At 44.4% G+C, this 17,403-nt stretch overlaps 1 protein-coding gene across 9 annotated transcripts in view; it reads left to right on the top strand.

Moving 5' to 3' along the window:
• Positions 1-17,403, top strand: part of dctn1b (dynactin 1b) — a 167,293-nt gene that overhangs the window by 108,293 nt on the left and 41,597 nt on the right. For all 9 annotated transcript variants that reach the window (XR_006657597.1, XM_041854446.2, XM_041854445.2 and 6 more), the window contains 5 exons: positions 3,189-3,305; positions 4,208-4,412; positions 4,495-4,573; positions 5,496-5,655; positions 10,208-10,312. Coding sequence is in view for 8 of the 9 variants with exons in the window: in XM_041854446.2 (XP_041710380.1) it covers positions 3,189-3,305; positions 4,208-4,412; positions 4,495-4,573; positions 5,496-5,655; positions 10,208-10,312 (666 nt within the window). In the remaining variant the exon portion in view is untranslated. The remainder of the gene's footprint in view (positions 1-3,188; positions 3,306-4,207; positions 4,413-4,494; positions 4,574-5,495; positions 5,656-10,207; positions 10,313-17,403) is intronic.

Below are 17,403 nucleotides of genomic sequence, written 5' to 3'. Positions count from 1 at the left end.
GTTCTCTCCTGCGGGTGTTCCTGGATACGCTGCTTGGTCCTTTTATGGTGGGTTTTTCTGTCACGATCGTCTATAAAGGGAGCAGACCAATACGCAGCGCGTTGAGTGAACATGATGACTTTAATTGATAAAGCACGTAAATACAAAACAAAAGACGATAGTGAAGTCCAACAGTGACTATGACTGAAACGGAACAAAAACCCACAAATACAATGAAAACCAACACAGTATAAATATGGCTCCCAATCAGAGATAACGAGCCGACAGCTGACACTCGTTACCTCCGATTGGGAGTCATTGACCAAACATAGAAAAACAACCTAGACTAACCAACATAGAAATACACCCAAGTGAAATGAACAACCCTGGCTCAAAAATCAAAGTCCATAGAGCCAGAGTGTCACACTCACCCCCAAACTACTTCCCGCGGCTATGTTTGGGAGTAGATATATTTCCTTCCTTAGATAAAACCATTGCCAGAAACATTAACAAAATGCTCAGATCAATTAAATCCAACCTCAGCAGATGGAATAATATACCAGTTGCTTTATTAACCAGCAGAATATCAATTGTCAAAATGAATATATTGCCACGGCTGAATTTCTGTAGTTCAATGCTTCCCATGGATCCCCCTTCTGGCTATTGGGATAAAATATATAGTGTGATTTCAAAATGTGTATGGCAAGGTAAACGATCCTGGATAAAATTAACACATTTACAAAGAGGGAAAGACGTAAGAGGACTATCCGTACCAAACTTTAAATTGTATTTCCAGGCACTAGCATTTCGCCCCATCCTAAATTGGTTTAGACATGATTGTTCCGCCCCCCTGGCTGAGTAGAGAGAGAGAAATATGGTGTCTCTTATTGCCCTGGAAGAGGTGGTCTTCACTGATATATCCCTTAAACAATGTAAACTATGCTTTGGTCCTATTACTGCTCACACAATTTCTATTTGGCGCAAAATTTAAAAATAATGTAACTGGGAATCAAAATGGCATGGCCATACTCCAATATTATACAATAACGCCTTGCGATCTGGAGGGGGGCCTTTTGCATTCTTCTAATGGTCCAAATGGAGAATCTGTACCCTTACCAATATCATGGACAGTAATGGAGAATCTGTACCCTTACCAATATCATGGACAGTAATGGAGAAGGGGGGTGGGTTGGGGGTTATCTTTCTATGCATTTCTTTGATTGTTTAAAAAAAAAACTGTAACCCCCCCCCTCTGGAAAAAAAGGACAAAACTAAATAGGTTGGTCACAAAAAAAAAAATATTGTTATATACAGTGCCTTCGGAAAGTATTCAGACCCTTTGACATTTTCCACATTTTGTTTCATTACAGCCTTATTCTAAAATGGATTAAATAAATGAAAATCCTCAGCAATCTACACACAATACCCCATAATGACAAAGTGAAAACAGGTTTTTAGAAATTTTTGCAAATCATTACAAATAAAAACAGAAATACCTTATTTACATAAGTATTCAGCCCCTTTGCTATGCAACTCGAAATTGAGCTCAGGTGCATCCTGTTTCCACTGATCATCCTTGAGATGTTTCTACAACTTGATTGGAGTCCACCTGTGGTAAATTCAATTGATTGGATATAATTTGGAAAGGTACACACCTGTCTATATAAGGTCCCACAGTTGGCAGTGCATGTCTATATAAGGTCCCACAGTTGTGGTCCTCTGTAGCTCAACTGGTAGAGCACGGCGCTTGTAACGCCAAGGTAGTGGGTTCGATCCCCGGGACCACCCATACACAAAAAAAAATGTATGCACGCATGACTGTAAGTCGCTTTGGATAAAAGCGTCTGCTAAATGGCATATTATTATTTATTATTTTTATTATTATTATGTCAGAGCAAAAACCAAGCCATGAGGACGAAGGAATTGTCCGTAGAGCTCCGAGACAGAGGCACAGATCTGGGGAAGGGTACCAAAAAATTTCTGCAGCATTGAAGGTCCCCAAGAACACAGTGACCTCCATCATTCTTAAATGGAAGAAGTTTGGAACCACCAAGACTCTTCCTAGAGCTGGCCGCCCGGCCAAACTGAACAATCAGGGGAGAAGGGCCTTGGTCAGGGAGGTGACCTAGAACCTGATGGTCACTCTGACAGAGCTCCAGAGTTCCTCTGTGGAGATGGGAGAACCTTCCAGAAGGACAACCATCTCTGCAGCACTCCACCAATCAGGCCTTTATGGTAGAGTGGCCAGACGGAAGCCACTCCTCAGTAAAAGGCTCATGACAGCCCGCTTGGAGTTTGCCAAAAGGCACCTAAAGACTCTCAGACCATGAGAAACAAGATTCTCTGGTCTGATGAAACCTAGATTGAACTCTTTGGCCTGAATGCCAAGCGTCACGTCTGGAGGACACCTGGCATAATCCCTACAGTGAAGCATGGTGGTGGCAGCATCATGCTGTGGGGATGTTTTTCAGCGGCAGGGACTGGGAGACTAGTCAGGATCGAGGCAAAGATGAACGGAGCAAAGTACAGAGAGATCCTTGATGAAAACTTGCTCCAGAGCACTCAGGACCTCAGACTGGGGCGAAGGTTCACCTTCCAACAGGACAACGACCCTAAGCACACAGCCAAGACAATGTAGGAGTGGCTTCGGGACAAGTCTCTGAATATCCGTTAGTGGCCCAGCCAGAGCCCGGACTTGAACCCGATCTAACATCTCTGGAGAGACCTGAAAATAGCTGTGCAGCAACGCTCCCCATCCAACCTGACAGAGCTTGAGAGCATCTGCAGAGAAGAATGGGAGAAACTCCCCAAATAGAGGTGTGCCAAGCTTGTAGCGTCATTCCCAAGTAGAATCGATGCTGTGATCGCTGCCGAAGGTGCTTCAACAAAGTACTGAGTAAAGGGTCTGAATACTTATGTAAATGTTATGTTTCAGTTTTTTATATTTAATAAATTAGCAAAAATGTATAACCTGTTTTTGGTTTGTCATTATGGGGTATTGTGTGTAGATTGAGGGGGGAAAAAACAATCTAATCAATTTTTGAAAAAGGTTGTAACGTAACAAAATGTGGATAGAGTCAAGGGGTCTGAATACTTTCTGAAGGCACTGTACATCTATTTAATCTACAGTGGCTGTCTATGTATCAATCGCGCTATACAAATAAAGTGTATTATTATGTTATTATGTTATAATTGTTATTATTATGAAGGTCAAGCTGAAGGAGCTGGAGAAGCATAAGATCCAACTGGAGCAGCTCCAGGAATGGAAGAACAAGATGCAGGAGCAGCAGAACGACCTGACTAAACACCTCAAAGAGGCTAAGAAGGTAAAGAAAGAAACCAGCACTTTACCTCACAGTACTACTAATTCATCAGGATACCTCACAGTACTACTAATTCATCAGTATACCTCACAGTACTACTAATTCATCAGTTTACCTCACAGTACTACTAATTCATCAGTATACCTCACAGTACTACTAATTCATCAGTTTACCTCACAGTACTACTAATTCATCAGGATACCTCACAGTACTACTAATTCATCACTTTACCTCACAGTACTTCTAATTCATCAGGATACCTCACAGTACTACTAATTCATCACTTTACCTCACAGTACTTCTAATTCATCAGTATACCTCACAGTACTACTAATTCATCACTTTACCTCACAGTACTACTAATTCAGCCCTTGTTACAGAGACTAAAACTGTAGACAGAACTGTCATCCCGTCATCATATCAGTAGTGGACTCTTGTCATCATTTACATTTTAGTCATTTAGCAGACGCTCTTATCCAGAGTTAGTGCATACATTATTTTATTAATTTTTTCATACCCCCCGTGGGAATCGAACCCACAACCCTGGCGTTGCAAACGCCATGCTCTACCAACTGAGCTACATCCCTGCCGGCCATTCCCTCCCCTACCCTGGACGACGCTGGGCCAATTGTGCGCCGCCCCCATGGGTCTCCCGGTCGCGGCCGGCTACGACAGAGCCTGGATTCCAACCAGGATCTCTAGTGGCACAGCTAGCACTGCGATGCAGTGCCTTAGACCACTGCGCCACTCGGGAGGCCACATCATATCGGTAGTGGACTCTTGTCATCCCGTCATCATATTGGTAGTGGACTCTTGTCATCCCGTCATCATATCGGTAGTGGACTCTTGTCATCATATCGGTAGTGGACTCTTATCTCTCTCTATCCTCCATGTACTTCCTCTAGGAGGCGAAGGAGGCCCAGGAGGCGAAGGAGCGTTACATGGAGGAGATGGCAGACACGGCTGACGCTATAGAGATGGCCACGCTGGACAAGGAGATGGCCGAGGAGCGGGCCGAGTCCCTGCAGCAGGAGGTGGAGTCACTGAAGGAGAAACTAGAGGAGCTCAGCATGGACCTGGAGATCCTCAAACACGAGATAGAGGAGAAAGGTGAGAGGAGACTAGCACACGCCGCACGCTCACAGGCGCACGCACACAGTACACACACGCACCAACTTTGTTGTTTCATCAGGTTCAGACGGTGCTGCTTCCAGTTACCACGTCAAACAGCTGGAGGAGCAGAACGGCAGGTTGAAGGAAGCTCTCGTCAGGTATGTAAGTGTGTGTGTGTGTGTGTACGAGAGTGTGTGTGCTTGAGCGTGAACTTGTGCGTGTGTGTATGTGTGTGTGAATACATGCTTACTGTCTGTATAATGAATAAAAATATAAACGCAACATGTAAAGTGTTGGACCCATGTTTCATGAGCTGAAATAAAAGATCCCAGACATTTTCCATACGCACAAAAAGCTTATTTCTCTCAGATGTTGTGCACACATTTGTTTACATCCCTGTTAGTGAGCATTTCTCCTTTGCCAAGATAATCCATCCACCTGACAGGTTTGGCATAACAAGAAGCAGATTAAACAGCATGATCATTACCCAGGTGCACCTTGTGCTGGGGACAATAAAAGGCCACTCTAAAATGTGCAGTTTTGTCAAACAACACAATGCCACAGATGTCTCAAGTTTTGAGGGAGCGTGCAATTGGCATGCTGACTGCAGGAATGTCCACCAGAGCTGTTGCCAGAGAATTGAATGTTAATTCTCTACCATAAGCCGCCTCCAACATCGTTTTAGAGAATTTGGCAGTACGTCCAACCGGCCGCACAACCGCAGACCACGTGTAACCACGCCAGCCCAGGACCTCCACATCTGGCTTCTTCACCTGTGGGACTGTCTGAGACCAGCCACCCAGACAGCTGATGAAACTGAGGAGTATTTCTGTCTGTAATAAAGCCCTTTTGTGGGGAAAAACTCATTCTGATTGGCTGGTCCTGGCTCCCCAGTGGGTGGGGCCTGCCTCCCAAGTGGGTGGGGCCTTAATTAATGTATTTCAATTGACTGATTTCCTTATATGAACTGTAACTCAGTAAAATCATTGAAATTGTTGTATGTTGCGTTTTATATATTTTTTTGTTCAGTGTATACAGTATGTGTGTGTTTATACATGCCTTGTCATGCCTCTGCTTCAGGATGCGTGACCTGTCTGTGTCAGAGAAGCAGGAACACGTGAAGCTTCAGAAGCAGACGGAGAGGAAGAGCACGGAGCTGGACACGCTGAGGACTCAGAGAGAGAAACTCCAGGAGGAGATGAAGCTGGCCGAGAGGACCATCGATGAACTCAAAGAACAGGTCAGCACACAGCACAGTCCATGGGTTATAGGGTTCATCTACGTTTAAAAGGGGAATGTCACCCTGGGGGGGGGGATCTGGGCTTGTTTTCATCAGGTCTGAGGCAGTTCTAGGGGGAATGTCACCCTGGGGGGGGGATCTGGGCTTGTTTTCATCAGGTCTGAGGCATTTCTAGGGGGAATGTCACCCTGGGGGGGGATCTGGGCTTGTTTTCATCAGGTCTGAGGCAGTTCTAGGGGGAATGTCACCCTGGGGGGATCTGGGCTTGTTTTCATCAGGTCTGAGGCATTTCTAGGGGGAATGTCACCCTGGGGGGATCTGGGCTTGTTTTCATCAGGTCTGAGGCAGTTCTAGGGGGAATGTCACCCTGGGGGGGGGGATCTGGGCTTGTTTTCATCAGGTCTGAGGCAGTTCTAGGGGGAATGTCACCCTGGGGGGGGATCTGGGCTTGTTTTCATCAGGTCTGAGGCATTTCTAGGACAGTGAGATGTTTCACATATAATTTCCCAGGAGGAAGGCAGGTCAGCGCTTCGCGCGCTGAATGATTCACTCTATGACGGCTTCCAGTGTATTGTTGGGGGGAGATCTAAAAATAAATGTAGTCCTGCTTTGTGGCATTTCGCAAAGGCTCTATGTTATAATGATCATACTATAAGGCATCAATGTGATACTGATCACACTATAAGGCTCTATGTGATACTGATCACACTATAAGGCTCTATGTGATACTGATCACACTATAAGGCTCTATGTGATACTGATCACCCTATAAGGCTCTATGTTATAATGATCATACTATAAGGCTCTATGTGATACTGATCACACTATAAGGCTCTATGTGATACTGATCACACTATAAGGCTCTATGTGATACTGATTACACTATAAGGCTCTATGTGATACTGATCACACTATAAGGCTCTATGTGATACTGATCACACTATAAGGCTCTATGTGATACTGATCACACTATAAGGCTGTACTGTAGTATAGAATATACAGGTGCAGCTCAATACATTAGAATATTGTGGAAAAGTTAACAATTTGAGTGATTGTCACAAATTTTTGGTTTGACAATTAGGCAATTGTTACTATTATTTTGCTGTCAAAATAGGGTTGGCTGAATTCTCAGATTTTTGGGTTAAATAGAGATGTATTAGTATAATAATAATAATAATATCACATAGGTAACATTTTTCATTCAGATCCTAACTCAATAGCCTAATATTTAGGCTACTGATAGCTGTATAATTGATATCAGTACATAGGCCTATATGCTGTAGGATAGAATATACAGGTGCAGCTCAATAAATTAGAATATTGTGGAAAAGTTAAGTAATTTCAATAATTCAATTGACAAAGTGAAACTCATATATATCGTGGATTAATTACACAAAAAGTGAAATAGTTCAAGCCTGTATTTGTTTTAATCTTGATGATTACGGTTTACAGCTCATGAAAACCCCAAATTCAGTATCTCAGAAAATTTGAATATTGTGAAAAAGTTCAATATTGTAGACTCAAGGTGTCACACTCTAATCAGCTAACGAACTCAAAACACCTGCAAAGGTTTCCTGAGCCTTTAAAAGGTCTCTCAGTTCAGTTCAGTAGGCTTCACAGTCATGGGGAAGACTGCTGACTGGACAGTTGTGCAGAAGACAGTCATCAACGCCCTCCACGAGGAGGGAAAGCCTCAAAAGATCATTGCTAAAGAAGCTGGCTGTTCACAGAGTGCTGTATCCAAGCATATTCATGGAAAGTCGAGTGGAAGGAAGAAGTGTGGTGGGAAAAGGTGCACAAGCAACAGGGATAACCGGAGCCTTGAGAGGATTGGCAAGCAAAGGCCATTCAAAAATGTGGGGGAGCTTCACAAGGAGTGGACTGAGGCAGGAGTCAGTGCATCAAGAGCCCCCACGCACAGACCAAGGAGTGGACTGAGGCAGGAGGCAGTGCATCAAGAGCCCCCACGCACAGACCAAGGAGTGGACTGAGGCAGGAGTCAGTGCATCAAGAGCCACCACGCACAGACCAAGGAGTGGACTGAGGCAGGAGTCAGTGCATCAAGAGCCCCCACGCACAGACCAAGGAGTGGACTGAGGCAGGAGGCAGTGCATCAAGAGCCCCCACGCACAGACCAAGGAGTGGACTGAGGCAGGAGTCAGTGCATCAAGAGCCACCACGCACAGACCAAGGAGTGGACTGAGGCAGGAGTCAGTGCATCAAGAGCCCCCACGCACAGACCAAGGAGTGGACTGAGGCAGGAGTCAGTGCATCAAGAGCCCCCACGCACAGACCAAGGAGTGGACTGAGGCAGGAGTCAGTGCATCAAGAGCCACCACGCACAGACCAAGGAGTGGACTGAGGCAGGAGTCAGTGCATCAAGAGCCCCCACGCACAGACCAAGGAGTGGACTGAGGCAGGAGTCAGTGCATCAAGAGCCCCCACGCACAGACCAAGGAGTGGACTGAGGCAGGAGTCAGTGCATCAAGAGCCCCCACGCACAGACCAAGGAGTGGACTGAGGCAGGAGTCAGTGCATCAAGAGCCCCCACGCACAGACCAAGGAGTGGACTGAGGCAGGAGTCAGTGCATCAAGAGCCCCCACGCACAGACCAAGGAGTGGACTGAGGCAGGAGTCAGTGCATCAAGAGCCCCCACGCACAGACCAAGGAGTGGACTGAGGCAGGAGTCAGTGCATCAAGAGCCCCCACGCACAGACCAAGGAGTGGACTGAGGCAGGAGTCAGTGCATCAAGAGCCCCCACGCACAGACCAAGGAGTGGACTGAGGCAGGAGTCAGTGCATCAAGAGCCACCACGCACAGACGTAGCCAGGAAATGGGCTACAACTGTCGCATTCCTCGTGTCAAGCCACTCCTGAACCAGAGGCAACGTCAGAAGCCTCTTACCTGGGCTAAGGAGAACAATAACTGGTCTGTCGCTCAGTGGTCCAAAGTCCTCTTTTCAGATGAAAGTAAATGTTGCATTTCATTTGGCAATCAAGGTCCCAGAGTCTGGAGGAAGAGTGGAGAGGCACAGAATCCAAGTTGCTTGAAGTCCAGTGTGAAGTTTCCACAGTCAGTGATGACGTGGGGAGCCATGTCATCTTCTGGTGTTGGTCCACTGTGTTTCATCAAGTCCAAAGTCAACTCAGCCGTCTGCCAGGAAATGTTAGAGCACTTCATGCTTCCTTCTGCTGACAAGCTTTATGGAGATGCTGATTTCCATTTTCCAGCAGGACTTGGCACCTGCCCACACTGCCAAAGGTCCAAATATCTGGTTCAATGACCGTGGGATTACTGTGCTTGATTGGCCAGCAAACTCGCCTGATCTGAACCCCATAGAGAATTTATGGGGTATTGTCAAGAGGAAGATGAGAGACACGAGACCCCAACAATGCAGACAAGCTGAAGGCCACTATCGAAGCCACCTGGGCTTCCATAACGCCTCAGCAGTGCCACAGGCTGGTCGACTCCGTGCCACGCCGCATAGATGCAGTGATTCATGCAAAAGGAGCAACAACCAAGTACTGACTGCATGTACAAGAACATACTTTTCAGAAGGCCGACATGTCTGGATTCAATTTCGTTTTTTTGTCATATTCTAATTTTCTGAGATACTGAATTTGGAGTTTTCATTAGCTGTAAGCCGTAATCATCAAGATTATAACAAATACAGGCTTGAACTATTTCACTTTTTGTGTAATTAATCCACGATATATATGAGTTTCACTATATAATATATAGAATAGACCTATATACTGTAGGATATAATATATATAATAGACCTATATACTGTAGGATATAATATATATAATAGCCTATATTGTCTCCTGAGTGGCGCAGTGGTCTAAGGCACTGCATCGCAGTGCTAGCTGTGCCACTAGAGATCTTGGTTTGAATCCAGGCTCTGTCGCAGCCGGCCGCGACTGGGAGACTCATGGGCGGCGCACAATTGGCCCAGCGTCGTCTAGGGTAGGGGAGGGAATGGCCGGCAGGGATGTAGCTCAGTTGATAGAGCATGGCGTTTGCAACGCCATGGTTGTGGGTTCGATTCCCACGGGGGACCAGTTAAAAAAAAAAAACATTACATAAAAAAAATATATATATGTATTCACTAACTGTAAGTCGCTCTGGATAAGAGCGTCTGCTAAATGACTTAAATGTAATATACTCTAGGATATAATATATATAATAGACCTATATACTGTAGGATATAATAGACCTATATAATATATATAATAGGATGATGGTTGTGTTGTGTTCTGTGTTCCAGGTGGATGGGGCTGATGGTTGTGTTGTGTTCTGTGTTCCAGGTGGATGGGGCTGATGGTTGTGTTGTGTTCTGTGTTCCAGGTATATGGGGCTGATGGTTGTGTTGTGTTCTGTGTTCCAGGTGGATGGGGCTGATGGTTGTGTTGTGTTCTGTGTTCCAGGTGAATGGGGCTGATGGTTGTGTTGTGGTCTGTGTTCCAGGTGGATGGGGCTGATGGTTGTGTTGTGTTCTGTGTTCCAGGTGAATGGGGCTGATGGTTGTGCTGTGTTCTGTGTTCCAGGTGGATGGGGCTCTAGGGGCTGAGGAGATGGTGGAGACTCTAACAGAGAGGAATCTAGACCTGGAGGAGAAAGTCAGAGAGCTGAGAGAGACCGTCGTTGATCTGGTGAGAGACTGACCACACCACAGACTAACTGGGACAGACACAGACCAACTGGGACAGACCACACCACAGACTAACTGGGACAGACAGAGACTAACTGGGACAGACAGAGACTAACTGGGACAGACACAGACCAACTGGGACAGACCCACCACAGACCACCTGGGACAGACAGAGACCAACTAGGACTGACCACACCACAGACTAACTGGGACAGACAGAGACTAACTGGGACAGACACAGACCAACTGGGACAGACCCACCACAGACCACCTGGGACAGACACAGACCAACTAGGACAGACACAGACCAACTAGGACAGACACAGACCAACTGGGACAGACACAGACCAACTGGGACAGACACAGACCACCTGTCATCGGTCCACTCTGTGACCCTGTGCTGTGATTGGTCCACTCTGTGACTCTGTGCTCTGATTGGTCCTCTCTGTGACTCTGCAAAGCAGTACCACAACACAATATATTTTAGCCCGAACGCTGCAGCAGAAGCGAACTCCTTCATCCTCGAACTCCTTCGTCCGCTCCCATGTGTGCATGCTCTCTCACCACTGCATGCCAAACACATTGGCTGGGGATCGGCCGATGGCTCGGCGGGGAAACTAATTTAAACCTGTCTAAAGACTGATAGATAAGAGCAGGCTATATGAATGCAGCGCCAGAAAAACAAGTTCACAAACAAATAATCTAAGAATGTGCTTAGTGTTCTCAGAATGTGCTTAGTGTTCTCGTAAGGATGAAAAAGGTTGAGATGAATCCCGTCTGTAGGTGTAGCCTTCATGCGGCAGGATATTCTTTCCACGCGCAGAGAGGATAAATTCGGCTTCCATTGCAGCTTGTTCTGACCTCCTAAGAATAATGAATGCTGAGGGTAGCAGTGCAAGCTCTTTTCAAGCAGAATATGTGGATTATTAGCATATTGCAATTCGATTGCTGGACTATCGAAGCCATCCATCTAACCCATTTATTTAAAAGCTGCAGATCCCGGCAGTTCAAAGATGATTGTTTCAAAGATATCGAAGATGATAGTTTCAGAGATAATCAATTGAGCCTATTTCTTGTTCATTAGCAGCTTAAATCTCTTCGCCTACTCTTCTTGTGCAATGTATAGCCTACTGTAGTGTTTATCTGTCTGGACTGTCTGTCTGTCTGTCTGGACTGTCTGTCTGGACTGTCTGTCTGTCTGGACTGTCTGTCTTGGTGAGAATGTTAAGTTAATCATTATTTTACATTGAAGTATGACCTCCTGAAACTAGAACCATCATGTGTTCTGTGCTTTTGAAATAGCCTAACATTTTCGTATCATAATAAGACTAAATTAAACGACTTAGGCCAAATGGATTTGGTGATGTTGTCCTATATTACATGGAGTTAAATAGACCGTTAAAATGTAGGGGGAAAGGCAGACATTAGATAAACACTGGAGGGAAAGGCAGACATTTAGATAAACACTGGAGGGAATGGAAGACATTTAGATAAACACTGGAGGGAATGGAAGACATTTAGATACACACTGGAGGGAATGGAAGACATTTAGATAAACACTGGAGGGAATGGAAGACATTTAGATAAACACTGGAGGGAATGGAAGACATTTAGATAAACACTGGAGGGAATGGAAGACATTTAGATAAACACTGGAGGGAATGGAAGACATTTAGATAAACACTGGAGGGAATGGAAGACATTTAGATAAACACTGGAGGGAATGGAAGACATTTAGATACACACTGGGGGAAAGGCAGACATTTAGATAAACACTGGGGGAAAGGCAGACATTTAGATAAACACTGGGGGAAAGGCAGACATTTAGATAAACACTGGGGGAAAGGCAGACATTTAGATAAACACTGGGGGAAAGGCAGACATTTAGATAAACACTGGGGGAAAGGCAGACATTTAGATAAACACTGGAGGGAAGGCAGACATTTAGATAAACACTGGAGGAAAGGCAGACATTTAGATAAACACTGGAGGGAATGGAAGACATTTAGATAAACACTGGAGGGAATGGAAGACATTTAGATAAACACTGGAGGGAAAGGCAGACATTTAGATAAACACTGGAGGGAAGGCAGACATTTAGATAAACACTGGGGGAAAGGCAGACATTTAGATAAACACTGGGGGAAAGGCAGACATTTAGATAAACACTGGGGGAAAGGCAGACATTTAGATAAACACTGGGGGAAAGGCAGACATTTAGATAAACATAGGGGGAAAGGCAGACATTTAGATAAACACTGGAGGGAATGGAAGACATTTAGATAAACACTGGAGGGAATGGAAGACATTTAGATAAACACTGGAGGGAATGGAAGACATTTAGATAAACACTGGAGGGAATGGAAGACATTTAGATAAACACTGGAGGGAATGGAAGACATTTAGATAAACACTGGAGGGAATGGAAGACATTTAGATAAACACTGGAGGGAATGGAAGACATTTAGATACACACTGGGGGAAAGGCAGACATTTAGATAAACACTGGAGGAAAGGCAGACATTTAGATAAACACTGGGGGAAAGGCAGACATTTAGATAAACATAGGGGGAAAGGCAGACATTTAGATAAACACTGGAGGAAAGGCAGACATTTAGATAAACACTGGAGGGAATGGAAGACATTTAGATAAACACTGGGGGAAAGGCAGACATTTAGATAAACACTGGAGGGAAAGGCAGACATTTAGATAAACACTGGAGGAAAGGCAGACATTTAGATAAACACTGGAGGGAATGGAAGACATTTAGATAAACACTGGAGGGAATGGAAGACATTTAGATAAACACTGGAGGGAATGGAAGACATTTAGATACACACTGGGGGAAAGGCAGACATTTAGATAAACACTGGGGGAAAGGCAGACATTTAGATAAACACTGGAGGGAAGGCAGACATTTAGATAAACACTGGAGGAAAGGCAGACATTTAGATAAACACTGGAGGGAATGGAAGACATTTAGATAAACACTGGAGGGAATGGAAGACATTTAGATAAACACTGGAGGGAAAGGCAGACATTTAGATAAACACTGGAGGGAAGGCAGACATTTAGATAAACACTGGGGGAAAGGCAGACATTTAGATAAACACTGGGGGGAAAGGCAGACATTTAGATAAACACTGGGGGAAAGGCAGACATTTAGATAAACACTGGGGGAAAGGCAGACATTTAGATAAACATAGGGGGAAAGGCAGACATTTAGATAAACACTGGGGGAAAGACAGACATTTAGATAAACATAGGGGGAAAGGCAGACATTTAGATAAACACTGGAGGGAATGGAAGACATTTAGATAAACACTGGAGGGAATGGAAGACATTTAGATAAACACTGGAGGGAATGGAAGACATTTAGATAAACACTGGAGGGAATGGAAGACATTTAGATAAACACTGGAGGGAATGGAAGACATTTAGATAAACACTGGAGGGAATGGAAGACATTTAGATAAACACTGGAGGGAATGGAAGACATTTAGATACACACTGGGGGAAAGGCAGACATTTAGATAAACACTGGAGGAAAGGCAGACATTTAGATAAACACTGGGGGAAAGGCAGACATTTAGATAAACATAGGGGGAAAGGCAGACATTTAGATAAACACTGGGGGAAAGGCAGACATTTAGATAAACACTGGAGGGAAAGGCAGACATTTAGATAAACACTGGAGGAAAGGCAGACATTTAGATAAACACTGGAGGGAATGGAAGACATTTAGATAAACACTGGAGGGAATGGAAGACATTTAGATAAACACTGGAGGGAAAGGCAGACATTTAGATAAACACTGGAGGGAAGGCAGACATTTAGATAAACACTGGGGGAAAGGCAGACATTTAGATAAACACTGGGGGAAAGGCAGACATTTAGATAAACACTGGGGGAAAGGCAGACATTTAGATAAACACTGGGGGAAAGGCAGACATTTAGATAAACATAGGGGGAAAGGCAGACATTTAGATAAACACTGGGGGAAAGGCAGACATTTAGATAAACATAGGGGGAAAGGCAGACATTTAGATAAACACTGGAGGGAATGGAAGACATTTAGATAAACACTGGAGGGAATGGAAGACATTTAGATAAACACTGGAGGGAATGGAAGACATTTAGATAAACACTGGAGGGAATGGAAGACATTTAGATAAACACTGGAGGGAATGGAAGACATTTAGATAAACACTGGAGGGAATGGAAGACATTTAGATAAACACTGGAGGGAATGGAAGACATTTAGATACACACTGGGGGAAAGGCAGACATTTAGATAAACACTGGAGGAAAGGCAGACATTTAGATAAACACTGGGGGAAAGGCAGACATTTAGATAAACATAGGGGGAAAGGCAGACATTTAGATAAACACTGGAGGAAAGGCAGACATTTAGATAAACACTGGAGGGAATGGAAGACATTTAGATAAACACTGGGGGAAAGGCAGACATTTAGATAAACACTGGAGGGAAAGGCAGACATTTAGATAAACACTGGAGGAAAGGCAGACATTTAGATAAACACTGGAGGGAAAGGCAGACATTTAGATAAACACTGGGGGAAAGGCAGACATTTAGATAAACACTGGGGGAAAGGCAGACATTTAGATAAACACTGGGGGAAAGGCAGACATTTAGATAAACACTGGGGGAATGGCAGACATTTAGATAAACACTGGAGGGAAGGCAGACATTTAGATAAACACTGGAGGAAAGGCAGACATTTAGATAAACACTGGAGGGAATGGAAGACATTTAGATAAACACTGGAGGGAATGGAAGACATTTAGATAAACACTGGAGGGAATGGAAGACATTTAGATAAACACTGGAGGGAATGGAAGACATTTAGATACACACTGGGGGAAAGGCAGACATTTAGATAAACACTGGAGGAAAGGCAGACATTTAGATAAACACTGGGGGAAAGGCAGACATTTAGATAAACATAGGGGGAAAGGCAGACATTTAGATAAACACTGGAGGAAAGGCAGACATTTAGATAAACACTGGAGGGAATGGAAGACATTTAGATAAACACTGGGGGAAAGGCAGACATTTAGATAAACACTGGAGGGAAAGGCAGACATTTAGATAAACACTGGAGGAAAGGCAGACATTTAGATAAACACTGGAGGGAAAGGCAGACATTTAGATAAACACTGGAGGGAAAGGCAGACATTTAGATAAACACTGGAGGGAATGGAAGACATTTAGATAAACACTGGAGGGAAAGGCAGACATTTAGATAAACACTGGAGGGAAAGGCAGACATTTAGATAAACACTGGAGGGAATGGAAGACATTTAGATAAACACTGGAGGGAATGGAAGACATTTAGATAAACACTGGAGGGAAAGGCAGACATTTAGATAAACACTGGAGGGAAAGGCAGACATTTAGATAAACACTGGAGGGTAAGGCAGACATTTTATATAATTGTGTTTCTGTGGTCCAAATTTCATAACCACAAACAGCAAAGTTTTCAGACGTTTTCCATTGGTAGGCCTACCCCATGTACTAACGTGTCTCTCCTCGTTCTGAAAGCCTGCTCACTGATGTCAGTGAATTAATGGGCAATCGATAGTCATACATAGCTGATAATTTTGACTTGACCCTTTTTCCACATTTTGTCACGTTCCAGCCTTATTCTAAAATTGATTAAATGAAATGTTTCCCTCATCAAACTACACACAATACACCATAGTGACAAAGCGAAAACAGGTTTTTTATCAATGTTTGCAAATTGATAAAAAATTGAAAACAGAAATACCTTATTTACATAAGTATTCATACCCGAAATTGAGCTCAGGTGGATCCTGTTTCCATTGATCATCCTTGAGATGTTTCTACAACTTGATTGGAGTCCACCTGTGGTAAATTCAATTGATTGTCCCCTGTAGCTCAGTTGGTAGAGCATGGCGCTTGCAACGCCAGGGTTGTGGGTTCGTTTCCCACGGGGGGCCAGTATGAAAATGTATGCACTCACTAACTGTAAGTTGCTCTGGATAAGAGCGTCTGCTAAATGACTAAAATGTAAAATGTAATTGATTGGACATGATTTGGAAAGGCACACACCTGTCTAAGGTCCCACAGTTGACAGTGCATGTCAGAGCAAAAATCAAGCCATGAGGTCGAAGGAATTGTCAGAAGAGCTCCGAGACAGGATTGTGTCAAGGCACAGACCTGGGGAAGGGAACCAAAAAATGTCTGCAGCATTGAAGGTCCCCAATAACACAGTGGCCTCCATCATTCTTAAATGGAAGAAGTTTAGAACCACCAAGACTCTTCCTAGAGCTGGCCGCCCGGCCAAACTGATCAATCGGGGGAGAAGGGCCTTGGCCAGGGAGGTGACCAAGAACCCGATGGTCACTCTGACAGAGCTCCAGAGTTCCTCTGTGAAGATGGGAGAACCTTCCAGAAGGACAACCATCTCTGCAGCACTACACCAATCAGGCCTTTATGGTAGAGTGGCCAGAAAGAAGCCACTCCCAAGGACTGGGAGACTAGTCAGGATCGATGGAAAGAAGAACAGAGCAATGTACAGAGAGATCCTTGATGAAAACCTGCTCCAGAGCGCTCTGGACCTCAGACTGGGGCGAAGGCTCACCTTCCAAAATGACAACGACCCTAAGCACACAGCCAAGACAACACAGGAGTGGCTTCGGGATAAGTCTCTGAATGTCCTTGATTGGCCCAGCCAGAGCCCAGACTTGAACCCGATCGAACATCTCTGGAGAGACCTGAAAATAGCTGTGCAGCGACGCTCCCCATCCAACCTGACAGAGCTTGAGAGGATCTGCAGAGAAGAATGGGAGAAACTCCCCAAATACAGGTGTGCCAAGCTTGTAGCGTCATACCCAAGAAGACTCAAGGCTGTAATCGCTGCCAAAGGTGCTTCAACAAAGTACTGAGTAAAGGGTCTGAATACTTATGTAAATGTGATATTTCCGTTTTTTTATTTTTAATACATCTGCTAAAATTTCGAAAAACCAGTTTTTGCTTTGTCATTACGGGGTATTGTGTGTTGATTGATGAGGGGGGGGGGAAACAATGTAATCAATTTTAGAAT

This window comes from Coregonus clupeaformis, chromosome 29 (genome assembly GCF_020615455.1).
Source record: "Coregonus clupeaformis isolate EN_2021a chromosome 29, ASM2061545v1, whole genome shotgun sequence".
NCBI lineage: Eukaryota > Metazoa > Chordata > Actinopteri > Salmoniformes > Salmonidae > Coregonus > Coregonus clupeaformis.
Note: the sequence above shows the minus strand (reverse complement) of the source record. Positions and strands in the feature narration are given on the sequence as shown.